At 36.6% G+C, this 18,262-nt stretch overlaps 1 protein-coding gene across 17 annotated transcripts in view; it reads left to right on the plus strand.

The window, feature by feature from the left end:
- Positions 1 to 14,719, plus strand: part of GPHN (gephyrin) — a 618,401-nt gene extending 603,682 nt beyond the window's left edge. For all 17 annotated transcript variants that reach the window (XM_027065952.2, XM_027065956.2, XM_053224579.1 and 14 more), the window contains 3 exons: positions 1,419 to 1,522; positions 12,528 to 12,624; positions 13,724 to 14,719. In XM_027065952.2, the coding sequence (XP_026921753.1) occupies positions 1,419 to 1,522; positions 12,528 to 12,624; positions 13,724 to 13,857 (335 nt within the window). In that variant the 3' untranslated portion in view covers positions 13,858 to 14,719. The remainder of the gene's footprint in view (positions 1 to 1,418; positions 1,523 to 12,527; positions 12,625 to 13,723) is intronic.
- The last annotated feature ends 3,543 nt before the right edge of the window (positions 14,720 to 18,262 follow it).

Genomic DNA, 18,262 nt, shown 5'->3' on the forward strand with positions numbered 1-18,262 from the left:
ACTATTACTCATCACTTTTTACAGCTTAAAAAAATCTATTCTTAACTACTTTTGTGGGTAGAAGAAAATTAAAGGTATGGTTTTAGCTAATAATAGGCTAAACCATTGCCTTTTACTTTGATGATGCAATTAGCAGCACAAGCCAGGCCAAGGGAAACTAAAAATCTAATAGTCCATCCCAAGCCCTCCGCGTACATATACATGCTCGATACCACTGGATTAATGTGTTAGTAAAATTGGAATTTTAGACCCAGGAGGGATATTGAGAGGCATGTAGTCCAAACCTTTCATTTGGGGAAGAGTAAAATTAGATTCAGAAAGGTTTGGAACTCACTCGGGCCGCTCAGTTTATTTAGTTAACAGTACCACACACGAAACGAAATCTGTGATTCTCAGCACAGTCATTTTTTTCATTGCCCACCTTTCTTTCCTTCAAAGTGCATGACCCACCCAGATTTCTTCTTGGAGGGGTACAACTGAATTCTTCAAGTTTTGCTTATAATTTTAAAAGAACTTGGTATTTCTATTAGTCTGCCCAGACTTCCATAACAGACTATCACAGACCAAATGGCTTAAGCAACAGAAATTTATTTTCTCACAGTTCTGGAGACTGGAAGTCTAAGATCAAGATGCCAGCAAGGCTGGTTTCTGTTGAGTCTTTCTTCCTGGCTTGCAAACGGCCAACTTCTCACTGTGTCCTCACATGCCTTTTTTTCTGCGTACATGTGCTCCTGGTGTTTCTCCCTCTTTTTATACGGACACCAGTCTTGTTGGATTAGGACCTCATCCTTATGACCTCATTTAACTTTGATTACCTCTTTAAAGGCCCTGTTATCTATAAATACAGTCATATTGGGTGTTAAGACTTCAACATATGAATTTGCAAGGGACACAATTCAGCCTATAACAGTATTCCTCTTCAAGTCCTTCGCAGCTTAAATTGTTTAGTTTTATTTTTTTTAATTTAAAGAGATTTCTGGGTAGAGGGGGGTTATGGATACATTTCTTTGTGCTTAACGTATTTTCTAAATGTTTTTGTACAGAGCATGTATTACTGTGGCAATTTTAAAATATTTTAAAAATAGCAGGTACAATCTGCTTTAAAACTTACAAAGATTAGTAATGACTTTCAATGTATAGTTCCCAGGAAATTGGAAATAAAAAACTGTGTTAAACAGTTTCAGGGAATCAGAAGTTTCTGCATTTCACTGGAAGACAAATGTTTATACCTTCTGTGGTATTTGGTTGACTGTAGCTCTATTCTGGCATCCTTCAGGATTTAAGGTGATTTAGAAGATTAGGAGTTAGTGGTTAGTCACTTCACTCTTTATGATGCCTGAAGTATACGTATAGACGATTGTAATTTTTTGGCAAATTTTTATACGTATACTATAAATAACTGCTTGGTTGACTTTCAGGGAATCCTGTGTCAGCCGTGGTCACCTGCAACCTCTTTGTTGTGCCTGCACTGAGAAAGATGCAGGGCATCTTGGATCCTCGGCCAACCATCATCAAAGCCAGGGTAATGTTTTCTAAATGACAAAGAACCAAAACTGAAGCCTAATAACAATTAAGGATATGATTTTCCAACTGCCCAAAATAAACATCCAGAATTTTGTAATCGTTGTGAGGGAAAATGTAGTTATATTCTCCCCATCATGACAGAAATGGAGGGGAAGGGGTCCCATTTATTCCCAGCCCACATTATTCCACAACTTCTAAAGTAAATAATTTTTTCTGGCAGAATCCATATGGAAGTGGATATGTAATGATAAAATGGCAAATAGAATGAGACTGGCACTACCCTAAAATAAACCTATACGGAAGGAGGGACAAGAATTCCCTTTCAGCTGTGTAAAGTCACACAGCCAACTGTTTATCTTCTCACTTTTTCCGCAACCTCTCTGATAAATTTTAAACAATTTGGAAAAAGACAGTCAAAGGACTAGAAGGAGACTAGCGAGTTAAAATAAAACGTTGACCACATTGTTAGGAAAAGGACAACTAAACCTAAGAAATTATACTTGGTTAAAAGGCCACTTAGAAATTAGAGTCCCCTTCTCCACCAACACTAACTTCAGTTTGATTTACTACTACTCAACTAATTATGTAACACAATTTCTATATAACTAATAATTAATTCTCTTGGCAATGTGACCTACAGTATCAAACCATTGCTTTTTTTTAAAAGCTTGATTGAGATACAATTGACATACAAAAAATTACATATATATAACATATATATTTTGACGAGACATACGCATATGCCCATACCATCACCACAGTCAAGGTACTAACATATTTATCACCTCCATAAACTTTCTGTGTTCTTTTGTGGTTTTATTTGTTTGATTTGTGGTATGAACATTTAACATGAGAACTATCCTCTTAACATATTTTAAAGTGAAGAACACCATGTTGTCAACTATAGGTACTGTGTAGTACAACAGATACTCACCTTGTATAAGAGAAAATTTATACCCATTGAAAAACAATTCCCCATGGCCCACTCCCCTCAGCCTCTGACAATCACCATTCTATTCTCTGCTTCTATGACTATTTTTTTTTATAAAGGGCTTTTTTTTAAGTTTGTTTGTTTGTTTGTTTATTTGTTTATTTTGAGAGAGAGAGCACATGAGTGGAAGAGCAGCAGAAGGAGGGAGAGAATCCCGACCAGGCTCCACACTGTCAGCGCAGAGCCCAATGTGGGGCTCCATCCCACTAACTGTGAAATCATGACGTAGGTGAAATCAAGAGTCAGATGCTTAACTGACTGAGCCATGCAGGTGCCCCTGTGACTGACTATAATACCTCAAATAAGTGGAATCACTCAGTATTTATCCTTCTGTGACTGGTTTATTTCACTTAGCGTAATGTACTCTAGGTTTATCATATTGCCACAAATGATAGGAATATCTTTCTTTTTTAAAACTAAATAATATTTCATTGTATTAATATAGCACATTCTCCTTCTCCATTCATCTATCAATAAACATTTGAGTTGTTTACATATCTTGGCTATTACGAATAATGTTACAGTAAACATGAGAGTGCAGATGTCTCTGAGATCCTGATTTGAGTTCTTTAGGATATATACCCAGAAGTAGAACTGCTCAATCATATGTTCTATTTTCAACTTGGGGGGGGACCTCACACTGTCTTCCACAGTGGCTGAACCATTCTACATTCCTACCAACATTATATCCAGATTCCAGTTTCTCCACATTGTCGCCAATACTTATCTTTTGTGTTGTTGTTGTTGTTGTTGTTGTTTTAATAGCTATCCTAACAGTTGTGAGATGGTATGTCATTGTGGTTTTGATATGCATTTACGTATCTTCTTTAGAGAACTGTCTATTCAAGTCCTTTGCCCATTTTTAAATCAGGTTATTTGTCTTTTTGCTATTGACTGGTAAGAGACTCATATATTTTGAATATTAACCCTTTATCAGATAGATGGTTTGAAACATTTTCTCCCTTTTCATAGGTTGCCTTTCCATACTGTTGTTTCCTTTGCTGTGCAGAAGCTTTTTAGTTTGATATATACTGGATATGTATTTTTTATACATAAAATACTGGATATGTATTTTTTATTTTGACAATTATGGATAATTGTCTATTTTTTATTTTGTGGCTTGTGCTTTTGGTGTCAAATACAAGAAATCATTGCCAAGACCAATATCAAAGAGCTTTTCCTGTATGTTTTCTTGTATTTTTACTGTTTTGGGTTTTAAATATAAGTCCTTTATCCATTTTGAGTTAATGTTTGTGTATTGTGTAAAAAAGGAGTCCAAATTTAATCTTCTGCATATATATATCCATTTTTCCAATACTTAAACTGTTATTTTTTGAGAGCTTTGAAATAAATTCCAATGTGACAGAATGCTATGATTAGTTGACAGGAAGAACACAAGGCATAGAGGAGGAAGAAGGAATATTTATAAAATATTATTGTGAGAATATATTGGATAAAACATTAAGGAAACCTAAGCTTCAGGTATTCTTTCTTTTTAATTTTTTTAATGTTTATTTTTTATTTTTGAGAATGAGAGAGAGAGACAGAGTGCAAGCAGAGGAGGGCAGAGAGGGAGACACAGAATCCGAAGCAGGCTCCAGGCTCCAAGCTATCAGCACAGAGCCTGACATGGGGCTTGAACTCACAGACTGAGAGATCATGACCTGAGCCAAAGCTAGATGCTTAAACCAAATGAGCCACCCAGGTGTCCCTAAACTTCAAATATTCTTAACATTGACCTTTGAAATATTGAGATTTTGTAGGCCAGCATATGAAGAGACATCCTCCTTTTCCTAAAATTTTAGTAAAAGCTCAACTATATATTCTGAAAACAGATTATCGGGGGATTTTCCAATAATCATGGTGGTGGTCTTATTTTAAATTTAATGGAAAAAGAAGAAAAACAGCTATCAGTAAACAAAAAGTATTCTGATCAAATCAGAAGGTCAGAGTCATAAAGCTTAGACATCTAAACCAATAATATGAATTTGCTCACCATTTTCATATTTGCTAAATTTAGAAAATAAGAAAAATCTGCATTGTTATAAGAGAGAAAAAGAGGATTTCTCTTTGACTTTGCAAAGTTCTTATGAATCCTTTCATTTATTTCTCATCTTAACATTCATTATCTCTTCTCTAAAACTGACATTGTGGCAGCTATCCTTTCTGACAACAGTGATGAGCTAGAGCTCTACAATCACACTGATGCATGGTACATTGTTCACACTGCTGCTCACTCCTGTCAACTCATGGAATTGAGAATTAGTCTAAGAATCAGTCAAACTCCCTTCTCCCACAGAGCAGTGTCACTGGGACTGTCAGATGGGTCATCAGTGTCCTTGGCTGTTTACTTCTTTTGGCTTTAACTCCTAAAATCACCCCCACACCTTTCCTGACATAACTGTCACTTTTAGAATATAACTTTATTCACTTCCTTGAAACATGGTAAAGCCTCTTGTCTGTGTTTTCTGACCATCCAATATGCAGCTTACAGACACCACTTATTACTGTTCTCCAAAATGGCCACCAAAATCACAGCCTCTCCCAATCCTTACTGCTTTCAGAAAGTGAGGTAGTTATTAAATGCTGGTGTCGGTAACTCGTAGTGCTGGTTCTGATATAGCTGTCCTGTGGTTAGGGCAATGCTGCATTATTTTGAAAGGTCAACAGAAAAAATGTCATCTTTTGTATCAGTGCATTCTGACATCAATTTAGAACACTTGCACCATAACCTGGGTCAGTTATGATTGAAGTTGAAATACTTCTGGTTTTCAGTAGGCAATTAAAAACGTAACCTTAATTCACTGAATTATTAACCTAATGCTTCTACAAACAGATATCCTTTTGTGTTTCCTTAACACATTTCCTTAATATCCCATCAAAGTGCCCTCTACTGCCCCTTGTTCTCAACTCGTTTCTCTAGAAATATACCTTACACAACTCCTATTAGTATTAACAGCCCATCTCAGGCAATGATTAAGAGAAGGGAAAGGGAAATTATTTTCATCTCCCATGGGATTAGGCCAGCATGTGCTGGGAGAGTATGGGCATGTTGAACTCTACTGGGCTATTCCAATTTTCCCATCTTATCTCTTCTCTTGAGCATTATTGTCTTCCTGCTATGAGAACTTCATGAATGCTTTCTGGCTGATGTCATAAACAGTAAAATACAAAGCATCTTAACAAAATGTTTATTTTGTTGGAAAATTACTAAGGTGTTTGCAGCTGTAGAGAGAAATATGATTATTTATTGTGACAAGATCAGTCATTGATCATTAAAAATGTTATTGGATGCCTATTATATCATAATATTATGTCCTATAGATTAAAAAATGGATATGGAAAATTATAGGACTTTCCATGATTTATAAGAGATGTAAATCAGTTTTAACGTATTAGGAAATGAAAAATATATAAATGAAAATATAATTTATAAAAATTTTGGAAAAGTTATTTTGAAACTGATCCATAGCAGCATGTGCAAGCATTTTAAAGTTACATGATAAATTTTAGATAAATGATTTACAGGGTAAATAAACTCAAGGATCTCTGTGGTAGACTAATGAAATCACCGCCTCGTAACTTTTATAGCACTTACCAAAAAAGTTAACGTAAAGCTGCCTGAGCCACTCTTTGGAAGCTTTGACCAGATTGGAGCAAAGTCCAGGCCCCCAGCATCAACCAGGGCTTTGCGCATGTTATCTTAGGCCCCCGCCCAAGTAGAATCCCCTTTGGTCATCTGTTTTCTCACAAATTCTTTTCTCCAATCTGTACAGTCCTGCATCCCAACCTATTCCCTTGAACCTTCTGGAGTTTTCACTTTTTCCTCATTCAGGTCTTTGGCAAGTGTCTCATAGTCTACCTCTCTAGCTCACCTCTTACCATCAATTGCTTTATTTCTACAATTCTAAATATCTTTATTTCTACTTCAGCAAGTCACTTCCAATACCCTGAAGTACTTCATCCCAAAATCACCAACTCTGGTGTACAATTTAGGAACAAGGGCAAGTTACTATCAGTCTTTGTAAAAAGGGTATAAACACTCCTTTCACCCCTACCCTTAAGTCCTTAAGCTGCACTGGCTTTGTCACTTTCCTTACCCAACCTAAGTCCTGTGGTGTAGCACATCAACTTTTTTTTGCCTCTTCCTTCCATGATAGCCCACTCTAAAAATTCACAAACTTGGATCAAGCCTTCCTTCTTTATCTTTCACTTTTATTCCTAGGCCACAACTAGAGAAGAGTCTACAGCTGTTCACATTAGCACTTCTAATTTACAAACCTCAGCAGGGGCCCAAATTCCCTTCATGATCCTTTTATATCCTATGGATCAGCTTTTCCATTCCTTACAGCAGTCTTCCAAATCTTCACCATCCTCCTAAAGCTGCTTCCAACATCCATATCCTCTGACTTTTGTAACCGAATAAGCCTGGCTTTGAATGATGGCTCCAACATTTACTAGATTATAGTCCTTGACATATTTAATGGTTTCCTTTCTTCTAATCTTGCTTCCTCTTAAACCCCTGTTCTAACTCTAACCATGTAAGCATCTCCAACTAAAATGCTTCCATGCTTCACATGACCCCCGGGTTAAATCCAAACTGCTCATGTGAACATAGGAGGCCCTTCACCCCATGGCCTTTTTCCCTCTCCAGCTTCATCTGTTTCTCGTCCTGAACTCTCACCATAGTAAGCTATTTACTGCTTCCAAAATGGACATGAGATCCCCTGCCTATGCCCGTGATTATTCCCCTTCCTAGAAGGTTCTTCCCTAACCACCACCATCTCCTTTCTCAGTTTTCAAGACTCCTTAGTCATAAGACTCAGAAATCACATCCCCTGTGAAGCCTTTCTCGGTGTCCCTAAGAAGGGTTGACTACTTAGCTTCTTTGTGCCATTTTAATACCTTGTTGACAGCTCTGGAAATAACGTTATTGCACTGGATTTGCAAATAATTATTTACCCTGAGAAATTTTTTAGGTCACTTCTCTGTAAGATGGACAGGACAAAGAGGAAGAACAAAATATTCTCACCTTTTTTTTATTAATAAATTTTTTTTAGGTTTAAGTTCATTTAGGTTCACCGCAAAATTAAATGGAAAGTACATAGAGTTCCCATATACCTACTGTCCTCACACATGTACAACCTCTCCTGCTATTGACATCTACACCAAAGTGGTACATTTGTTACAACTGATGAAACAACTGACACATCATTATCACCCAGGGTTATCAAGGATTCACTCTTAGTGTTGTATATTCATTGGGTCTTGACAAATGTATAATTTCATGTATCTACCATTGTCCTTTCATACAGAGTAGTTTCTGTGCTCTCCCTATTCATCCCGCCCTCTATGCTATAATCTTGATCTTTTTACTATCTCCATAGTTGTATCTTTTCCAGAATCATGCAGCCTTTTGAGATTAACTCCTTTCACTTAGTAATAGGCATATAAGTTTCCTCCTTGTCTGGTGTACCACCATTTGTTTGTCAATCCACCTACTGAAGGACACCTTGATTATTTACAGATTTTGGCAATTATGGATAAAGCTGATACAGACATCTATGTGCAGGTTTTTGTATGGACATAAATTTTCCCTTTACTTGGGTAAATAGCAAGGAGCACGATTGCTGAATTGTATACTAAGAGTATGTTTTAATTTTGGTAAGAAACTGCCAAACCATCTTCCAAAGTTGCTGTACCATTTTGCATTCCCACCAACAGTGATTAAGAGTTTCCATTCCTCCACATTCTCACTAGGATTTGGTGTGGCCAGAGTTTTGCATTTTGACCTTTGGTAGGTGTGTAATGATATCTCATTGTTTTGGTTTGCACTTCCCTAAGGACATATGATGTTGAATATCTTTCAATGTTTACTTGCCATCTGTATATCTTCTTTGATGAGATATCTGTTCAGGCCTTTTGCCCATTTTTTAATCGAGTTGTTTGTTAATGAATTTTAAGAATTTTTTGTATAATTTGGAAAGCAGACATCCATCAGATGTCTTTTACAAATATTTTTTTCCCAGTTTGTGGCTTATTTCCTCATTCTGTTGACCTTTTTTTTTCTCTAATTTTCTCCCTTAAACATTTACATGTAGAACATATATGATACTATACCACATAATACAGTTTTACCTCTTTTTTAATGTTTATTTATTTATTTAGAGAGAGAGACCGCATGCACACAAGCAAAGGAAAGGGGCAGAGAGAGAAGGAGAGAGAGACTCCCAAGCAGGTTCCATGGTGTCAGTGCAGAGCCCAACACAGGGCTCGATCCCACAAACTGAGATCATCACCTGAGCTGAAGTCAAGAGTGGGACACTTAACCTACTGAGCCAACCAGGTGCCCCCAGTTTTATCTCTTGAGTGACTACTGCATGTCAGAAAAATATTTGAAAAGAAACAGAGGAAATAGTCTTAGTCCATAGCCCACTCTAGTTTTGAATGAATAGAAGAAGTCCTCAAAGGTGAAATATCAGGAGTGTCTTGGGAGCCCAGTCAGTTAAGCATCTGACTCTTGATTTCGGCTCAGATCATGATCTCATGGATCATGGGATCAAGCCCCGCATTGTGTTCTGCACTGACAGCACGGAGTCTGCTTGGGATTCTCTGTCTCTATCTTGCTCTCTCTGCACCTCTCCCATTCATGCTCGCTCGCTCGCTCTCTCTCTCAAAATAAATAAATAAACATTTTTTTTAAAGTGAAGCATCAACTTTTTCACCCAAAAAAATGTGTTTTGTGTTTCCTCATGGTACATCATTCATGTAAGCACTGACACTCATAGTAAATAAGTGATTTCTTAAGCTAAGTGATATAATATGCCAGAACTATAATATCAGTACAGCTAAATATATTGGTTAATAAAGTATTCTGCATTTTCATAAAATACCATAAAAATCTAGCCGGTTTCATCTCAGCAAAAGGAACAGCTGTTTGTAAGGCTACAAAAAAAATTGTATTCACCTCAATTTGATGCAATTGATTCTTGTTCTTTAAATTAACATAAATATCTTCCTTTAAAACGAACAACCCCATTTTGTAGATAAACAAACAGGTATAGGAAAGCAAAATAATTTCCTAACATAGCATGCCAGTTAACGGTACACCTGGGAGTAGAAGGCGGAGGTCAGATATCACCCCATTCTAGTATTTGTTCTCTCGTACTACCATGAGCCAATCAGTGCCTTTGCCAGGTGAAAACCTGCTCAGACACCTAACAAATAACACAGCCACGGGAATAGTCTTGTAGTTTAATTCTGGAGAACCCCCATACACAGATTGAAAGAGAGAGAGACATTTTTGCCCTCAGCTAAGCACACAATAATTCAGGAATAATGTCAAGTTACCCCTCAGTAGATATGAAATAGAGTATAAACATAAGCAATATCAACTGAAAGAATTTAGTATGATTTAGCCAAGGAAAAACACTTCAGCATTGAATTTTATTCTGGATTCCAGAGGAAAAGCAGGGACTGTCAGAGTGAATAATTAGAATGTTTAAAAAACAGAGTAACCAGAATAGATTGGTGATAGATTTACCTGAATCAAAATTTCTAGGATATTCTTTTTTATTATTATTAAATATAATTTATTGTCAAATTGATTTCCTTATAACACCCAGTGCTCATCCCAACAGGTGCCCTCCTCGATGCCCATCACCCACTTTCCCCTCTCCCCTGGCTCCCCATCTACCCTCAGTTTGTTCTCAGTATTTAAGAGTCTCTTAGAGTTTGCCTCCCTACCTCTCTGTAACTTTATTTTTTTTCCCCTTCCCCTCCCCCCATGGTCTTCTGTTAAGTTTCTCAAGATCCACATATGAGTGAAAACATATGGTATCTGTCTTTCTCTGCCTGACTTATTTCACTTAGCATAATACCCTCCAGTTCCATCCACATTGCTGCAAATGGCATGATTTCATTCTTTCTCATTGCCAAATAGTATTCCATTGTATATATAAACCACATCTTCTTTATCCATTCGTCAGTTGATGGACATTTAGACTCTTTCCATAATTTAGCTATTGTTGAAAGCTCTGCTGTAAACATTGTGCTATAAACAAGTGCCCCTATGCATCAGCACTCCTGTATCCCTTGGGGAAATTCCTAGCAGTGCTATTTCTGGGTCATAGGGTAGATCTATTTTTAATTTTTTGAGGAACCTCCACACTGTTTTCCAGAGCGGCTGTACTAGTTTGCATTCCCACCAACAGTGCAGGAGGGTCCCTGTTTCTCCACATCCTTGCCAGCTTCTAGAATCTCCTGATTTGTTCATTTTAGCCACTCTGACCAGCGTGAGGTGGTATCTCAGTGTGGTTTTGATTTGTATTTCCCTGATGAGGAGTGACGTTGAGCATCTTTTCATGTGTCTGTTGGCCATCTGGATGTCTTCTTTGGGAAAGTGTCTATTCATGTCTTCTGCCCGTTTCTTCACTGGATTATTTGTTTTTCAGGTGTGGAGTTTGGTGAGTTCTTTGTAGATTTTAGATATTAGCCCTTTATCTGATATGTCATTTGCAAATATCTTTTCCCATTCCGTTGGTTGCCTTTTAGTTTTGTTGATTATTTCCTTTACAGTGCAGAAGATTTTTATCTTGATGAGGTCCCAATAGTTCATTTTTGCTTTTAATTCCCTTGCCTTTGGAGATGTGTTGAGTAAGAAATTGCTGTGGCTGAGGTCAAAGAGGTTTTTTCCTGCTTTCTCCTCTATGGTTTTGATGGTTTCCTATGATCACATACTGGGTCACAAAACAGCCCACAATAAATATAAAAGAATTGAGATCATACCATGCACCCTTTCAGATCACAATGCTATGAAACTTGAAATCAACCACAGGAAAAAGTCTGGAAAACCTCCAAAAGCATGGAGGTTAAAGAACATCCTACTAAAGAATGAATGGGTCCACCAGCCAATTAGAAAAGAAATTTAAAAATATGTGGAAACAAATGAAAATGAAAATACAAAAATTTCTAGGATATTCAAGCTGTAATTGAATCATTTGATCTAAGCAATACCTGTTCTAGTTGAATAAAAGGTTTCTCTTCCATTTTAAGGAGAGTAACTTCAATGATTATTGTGCTAATGGAAAATGTTAATTCTCATACACTGGAACAAGTCTTATATTCACCAAAATTGAACTAATCTTTGATAGGCTATCGTCCATAATTATACACTATATAAACTTGTTCAAGGAATACCTCTTAGGTACCTACTACCAAGACATTATCACTTTGATTTATCAGATTTCAAGATGAATTTAATGAAATAGATTTTTTTAATGGCTCTAGGTTAAAGGTTGATTAGTCATTCTACATTGCATGTGTAAACTGAAGTTGCTATATTAGAAAGGTTTTCATCCTTAATGGAAAGATATGAAAGATGCCATTCCATAATTCTTTTATTACCAGTGATGTGGCTAAACAAAAATGGTATAACTTTTAGTAGAGACTACTTTTATTTGCCTGAAAGAGATTGTATGGTCAGTATTGGGACATGGGGAATATTCAGGAGTAAAAGAAAGTGTCCCTTTTATGTTAAAGATAGGTCTATGAATTGGTAGCTGAAGAGTGCCTCAGTAAATATTTATTAGATGGACAGACGGGTGGATGGACGGACGGATGGATGGATGGACATACATATAAATAGATATTGAGCTTGTTTCTTTAGGTCTATTTCTTTTATTTTTCGGTGTTAAAATATCTGCTTTCTCAATTCATAGGTCAGAGGTACCTGTGCTATCAACCCATAAAATTAGACTTCAAAAATAGACCTTCTCTTTTTCGTCTGCCCTTTTCCCCACTGTGAATACCAACTTCTTAGTCTTCTCTTTTCACTGGAACAACCCAACTTCTGGACTTCTGTATTAAGAACATAAGGTGGTAGAGGTGGGAACAGCAGAATGCCAAGATATTTTCCATGTCTACTTTATTCTTTGCACAATTTCCACCACCCTGTAGTTTTAAGGGATGATCAGGTGATCAAGTTTGTTTTCATTTACTCTATATTCTATAGTTATCATGTGATGTAAAACTGGATCCTCGCCCAGAATACCATCGCTGTATATTGACTTGGCATCACCAAGAACCACTGCCTTGGGCACAGAGCACAGGTTAGTCATTCACATCTATGGGTATGTCTATCCATGTATCCCATTAAAACACAAAATTTATGCATAACCCCCTCCTTGGGCACACCTAATTTAGCAATTGTTGTACATTTTCCTTTTTGAAAGATTAGATGAGTTAAATTATTCCCTAATGGTATAGCATAAGAAGAAAATAAGAGTAAAAACAAAATTTTACTTATTCCATGGAGCCATATTTTCTAGATAAACACAAATTTAGAATTATGGAAGATTTTTGTCTATTTGTTCAACCTCTAAATTCTGAGCACAACTTTGGTTGTACTATGACTATGCTACTCTGAAATGTGAGATTAAAGCTCAATTATAATGTGATCCTCTGTAGCCTCTACTATACCTTAAATATTGGTAAATTTTAAGCACTGAGAAATCAATATTGATAACTCAAGTATTCTATAGTTACCACCTCTAGACTTTAAACTTTTATCCCCAAGTATTCTAGTCATAGTTATATAACTTCTGATGTGTCTCCAGAAAACTGTATTACCCTCTAAACAAAGGTCCTATCAAGTGCAAACATCAGTTAACAGAGGGAATAAGTACATAGGCAGTGTCTCCCCCAGACTTACATTCAAATTGGCCACCAACTAGTTAGTAGGACTGTAGGCAAATTACCTAACCTCTTTTGAGTCTTGTGCAAATTAAATAAGATAGTTAAGTAAAATGCCCACCACACTGTCTGGTACTTAATAAATACTAAAAAAAGTGGTAGCCACTGCTATTATTATCTTGTTTTAAATAAGTTTTAAAAGCCTCTCTTTTCAGACACACATAACATTTTTTAGCCTGAACTGAGAAATTCTGTGGTGTTTTGCATAATGCTATAAAATCCTATTTTACTCTTTTTAGGCAATAATTTCTGCTGTTTATTTTTAGAGTTTAGTGAGAAGGTAGTAGGATACAGTAGCAAGGCCACCTGGAAAAGGGACTGGGAAGTCCGATCTTCTCTCTTCCTCTTGAAGACCTGTGTTTCTGTTCATGGGTGTTTATTTTGAAAAGAACCACAAGGGCTCCAAATGTACACAGTGTGCTGCTTATGCTGCTGTAATGAGATATTTCTTTCTAGGTAATCAGATGAGCAGCCGTCTGATGAGCATGCGCAGCGCCAATGGCTTGTTGATGCTACCTCCAAAGACAGAGCAGTACGTGGAACTCCACAAGGGCGAGGTGGTGGATGTCATGGTCATTGGACGGCTATGATGGTCCCAGAGGGAGAAAGCTTTGATGCATGTCCACATATCATTGACTGTATCCTGTAATATGCAACGGCACAGCTAGTTTTTCTGATCTGGATAAAAGTTGATCTGTATAGTCAACATCTTGAACTATATTTCAAAAGAATTTAAATACCTTTTAAAGAAAAAACACCTAAAAATAAATCTTAACAGACAACTCTATTCTGATTATATCAAAGCAAATTTTTTCTTTCTTGCAAATTGCTTTGTGTGTTCAATGCTAGGTCTGATAGCGATAGCTTTTAGTAGACAGCAGTAGGTGCCTGCAGAACTTGTGTTTTTCTCATCTTTAAAATACAACTAATTATGCTCTTAATCAAGGCTGTCTGCTTATTTATACTAGCGTAGGCAACACTTGGATTTCCCTTCTTAGTATGCTTCATAACCGCTTTTCAGAGAGCTTTTGCTTGTTCTTTATCATGTATCGTGTTTATGTGCACAGTGCCAACAGAAGAGTGACCGGGTGGAGGCCCAGCCCTGCTGCAGGGAGCACCCTCACCTGCAGAGCGCCCGGGAGGCGCCTCACCCCGGTAGCCTCATGGCACAGTACTCTGGGGCGGTAACTGGATACCTTTTATTTGAATAAACAAACTGGGGGAAAAATGCTTCCTTAAGTGCTGACAGCCTTTTTAACCAATACATTTAAAATTGTACAGAACAAAAAATAAAATCAAAGACTGATCTTGTACAGATATTAGTGTTACCAGCATTCATGTGGAAATCAAAAGCAAAGAAAAAATAATGTTAAACAACTCTGTACCATAACATTTTCTGTAATGATACTGAAACTTAATGAATAAAAAAAATCCTTGATCATTATTTAAAAATCTATTGTGTTGGCGTGTTATTAAAAAACAGAAGATTGTCATGCCATTCTGATGGGATTCTGCTTGGATAAAAGGAATAGTTAAGATAATGTGGCAAGCGTAAGTGGTGTAAAGGTGATTGAAATGTAGTATAATATATTCTGGGGAGCCTGGGTGGCTCGGTCGGTTAAACATCTGACTTCAGCTCAGGTCATGATCTCACGGTTCAAGGGTTTGTGCCCCACCTCAGGCTCTGTGCTGACAGCTTTGAGGCTGGAGCCTGCTTCGGATACTGTGTCTCCCTCTGTCCACCCCTCCCCTGTTCATGCTCTCTCTCTCTCTCTCAAAAATAAGTAAACATTAAAAAAAAATTTTTTTAATATATTCTGCATTTTATCATAGCGTTGTGATCTACAGCATTGTGAAAATACAAATTAGAAAGTACAAGACAACCGATAGTCAGTCTGGTCTTTCCAGTCATGGATAGAGAATAGCAAGCAAATTTAGAGGGAAGAAACTTGATACTGAGGAAAAGAAACTAATTTCTTATTAGAGGTGCAATAAAAACAAATTTTAGACATCTACAGTTCTTTGGAATGGAGGAAAAACAAGAACTAATGAACCACAGTATTGTAGATGAGTAACTGGAAATTTTTTCATGTTAGGAAGGAAGTGAGAAATGGGAAAATTCTGTGCTACACGTGGAAAATATACAAATAAAATATACTTTATCCACTTGGCTCCTGTAGTAAAAACTTAAAGGCTTTCTAACTGGCGATAACAAGGGACATTAAATATCCTGTAGGGTATACATAGCAAAGCAAACAACAAAAATTGGGCTACTAGTGAATAAGGTCCCAAATGATGATGGTGAATAAAGCCAAGTAGTAAACAAGGAAAATTTGATATTGATATCTGATATTTCCCGAGTTGAAAATAAAATGATCTATGTTTTAAATCTTTTATATTTTCAGTTAAAGAACATAAGATTAATCACTAGAAGTTAAATGAAAGATCATGTAAAGTATTCTTTGCCTACATTCATTCATTCATTGAGCATCTACTATGTGCTTGGGTGCAAGGTACATCCTGCTACTATTTACAAGGATGAAAGGAATAACAGCTGACACTATACTGCATCAAGGGAAATAAAACTGTACAAGGAACTATAAGATTTAATATGGTTGATATTTGATAATATATGTGATAAATGTGATAAATGCTATAATTCGGATTTAAAGAATTGGATGAGTTCAAATGAGAATCTCATACAAGGTTAACATTTCAAGGGGCAGGGTGGCATTTTGGTGGATCTTGAAGGAAGGGTAGAATTTTAATGATGATGATGATGCAAGAGGAAAAGTATTGCAGAAATAGAATTATGGACAATTGATAATAATCATTTTTATTATAGAATGGAAGTTCCACAGGGCAAAGATTTTTGTTTATTTTGTTCACTGGTATTATCCCTAGGTCCTTAGAAAAGTTCCTGACATATATACACATGTGTAAATATCAGTAAATATTTATTCAATGAAACACGTAATACAGAATTTACTATATGCCAGGCAAAATTTCTAAGCACTTTTCATATGTTTAATTTTCACAACAGAATTAGTGCTATTATTTATTATTTCTATTTATAGATGAGGAAACTGAGGCACAAAGAAGTTAAGAAACTTGTCCAAGGTCACATAACTAGTTAAAGAGCTAGGATTTGAACTTAGCAATCTGCCTTCAGAGTCCATACTCTCTTTTCTTTTTCTTTTTCTTTTTCTTTTTCTTTTTCTTTTTCTTTTTTTTTTCTTGAGAGAGAGAGAGAGAGAGAGAGAATTTTAAGCAGGCTCCACGCCCAGCCTGGAACTCGATGCTGGGCTCCATCTCACACCCTGGGATCATGACCTGAGCCAAAATCAAGAATTTAACATTTAACCATCTGAGCCACCCAGGTGTCCCCAGAGTCCATACTCTTAAACACCAAGTTACAGAAACAAAATTGATACATTTGTAAGACCAAAAAAGTACATGTTTGAGGCAAAACTATGAAGTTCTTGAAAACCAGGTTAGGGAATCTAGATCTATTCTAGAGATAATCAAACTGTTAGAGACTCCTGATCAGGGAAGTGTTTGGATCAGAACTGTCTTTTTAGGGAAAATGGCCTGGCAGCGTTGAGGAGGACAGATTGGATTGAGGAGAAACTGGAATGAGACACCAGTTAAGAAGTGATCTGGTGGTGAGGGGTGATGACAGCCTTAACCTTAGTGGTGGAAATGATGGTGATGGGGAGATCACAACAGATCAATGTACCTCTGAACATAAAGAATGGAAAGAATTTTGTTACTGATTTCAAGTTTTGGAAGGGAAGTTAGTAGGAGTAAAAGATGAATCAAAGTCCTACATCTTGGCTGAGAAAATGTTAAACCATCAGCAAAAAGAAAAAGAATTTTTTGGAGGAGATGATGAGTTTGGATACGTATTTGAGATGGTAGAGGAATACTAAGGTAGATATGTCCTGTTGGCATTTGAAAGCATAGGTTAGGAGTTCACAAAAGAGATACTGTCTGGGTGTAATCTTGGGGATCGTTCACATGGCAGTGGTATTTGAAACATAAGGGTGGTTGGGAAAGATTAACAGGAGAAGAGGAGAGGGCCTTGGGGAGCTCCTTAGTTTAAAGAGTTGGACAGAAAAGACCATGAGTGGAATGAAAACAAGAGCAGTTTGCTGAAGAGGAGGAACCAAGTAGTGCAATATCCCAAAAACCAAGGAGAGTTTCAAGAAGGAAGGATAATCAACTGTCAAAAACAAAAATGTCAAGCATGAAGGCTCAAAAAGATTTGCTGATTAGGCAATCATTTGTGAGCTGCAAGAGTGCAATTTGAATAGTGGGTTGAGGACAAAAGCCAGATTGCAAAATAGGCACTGTGAATATGAATTATTTGGAACTTGTACATGAGAAAAGATAGATACTTGGATGGTAGTTTGAACTGATAACAAGGCGGAAGAAAGATTTTTGTTTGTGAGTTTTGAGAAAGGAGGAAAACAATAGTGAGCATATTAAAAATGCAAAAGTAAGGTTCCAGATGGAGAAAGAAAAGGAAGAAAGGGCTGGATTTAAGGATGCTTGGGGTCTAATTAACCTGGAGTAGAAATGGAACATTTTTTCCTTCTGAGTTAGAAAAGAGAAAAAAAAATGAGTGTATTTGAAGTAGATACAAGGGGAATTTAATTTAAAATTTAAGATTCAATGAAATGGCTCTACTTGGCACAGTGGGAATCAATGTCATTTAATCTATTTGCATTTATTTGATCTAAGTTATTTTAGAATTGCACAGGTATGATGTGTTACCCTTTTTTGTCTTAGTTGATACTTAAATAAAAGACTATAGATGATGTCTTCAGATTCTTGCTTATAACTATACGGAAGTCAAGCAGTTCTTTTTTAACCTACTTTTTTGGTTCTATGTTTTAGTTGTCTCAAACTATATCACACAATGAGAAAAAGAACATAAGCACATTAATTGCACCAAGTAAATGTTATTAAGTGATGTTGCATGTACAACAA

The sequence above is a fragment of the Acinonyx jubatus genome, chromosome B3, assembly GCF_027475565.1.
Source record: "Acinonyx jubatus isolate Ajub_Pintada_27869175 chromosome B3, VMU_Ajub_asm_v1.0, whole genome shotgun sequence".
NCBI classification, from domain to species: Eukaryota; Metazoa; Chordata; class Mammalia; order Carnivora; family Felidae; genus Acinonyx; species Acinonyx jubatus.